The 915-nt window shown below is 63.1% G+C and overlaps 1 protein-coding gene across 1 annotated transcript in view; it reads left to right on the forward strand.

Moving 5' to 3' along the window:
• Positions 1–701: 701 nt before the first annotated feature.
• LOC104916146 (extensin-like) overlaps positions 702–915 on the forward strand; it is a gene marked incomplete at its 3' end in the record, with an annotated part of 2,498 nt that continues 2,284 nt past the window's right edge. The window contains exon 1 of the mRNA XM_010727128.1: positions 702–886. Within this exon, the coding sequence (XP_010725430.1) occupies positions 702–886 (185 nt within the window). The remainder of the gene's footprint in view (positions 887–915) is intronic.

Consider the following 915-nt stretch of genomic DNA (forward strand, 5'->3'; position numbering starts at 1 on the left):
GTGCTGGGGGGCACTGGGAGGGGATGGGAGGGAGTGGGGAGCACTGGGAGGCACTGGGAGGGGAGTGGGAGGTGTTGGGAGGGGACTGGGGGACACTGGGAGGGAGTGAGGGGCACTGGGAGGGGACTGGGAGGTGCTGGGCCATACTGGGAGGCAGTGGATGGGAACTGGGTGGTGCTGGGCCATATTGGGAGGAACTGGTTTGTGCTGGGAGGCAGTGGGAAGGCCTGAGAGGTACCGGAAGGGGAGTGGGTGGTACTGGGTTATAATGGGAGGGACTGGAATAGGACTTAGGGGTACTGGGCTATACTGGGAAGTACTGGGATGGGTCTGGGCGGTACTGGACTATACTGGAAGGCACTGGGTGGGGACTGGGCCTTACTGGGACGCACTGGGATGTGAAGTGGCAGGTACTGGTTTGTACTGGGAGGCACGGGTTTATACTGGGTGACCCGCAGGTCACAACGCCGATGACATCGCCGAGACCGTCCTGATGAACTTCCTGCGGGGCGACGTGGCCCGGCTGCGCCGCGCGGCCACCGAGGCCACCAATATGGCTACCGAGGACACCAAGATGGCCGCCGGGGTCACCAACGATGGCCGCTGGGGTCACCAAGATGGCTACCGAGGACACCAAGATGGCTGCCGGGGTCACCAAGATGGCCACCGGGGTCACAAAGATGGCCACCGGGGTCACCAACATGGCTACCGAGGACACCAAGATGGCCGCCGAGAATCCGAGTCCAACCGTGGCCACCAAAATCCCGCTGGTGGCCACTGAAACCCGATTGGTGGCCACCGAAATCCCACTGGTGGCCACCGAAACCCCATTGGTGGCCACCGAAGACCCCATAGAGGCCACCAAGGGCTCCACGAAGGTCTCGACGTTTTCCGTGGCCACCAAAACCCCGACGG

The sequence above is a fragment of the Meleagris gallopavo genome, unplaced genomic scaffold (assembly GCF_000146605.3).
Source record: "Meleagris gallopavo isolate NT-WF06-2002-E0010 breed Aviagen turkey brand Nicholas breeding stock unplaced genomic scaffold, Turkey_5.1 ChrUn_random_7180001873930, whole genome shotgun sequence".
In the NCBI taxonomy this organism is placed as follows: domain Eukaryota; kingdom Metazoa; phylum Chordata; class Aves; order Galliformes; family Phasianidae; genus Meleagris; species Meleagris gallopavo.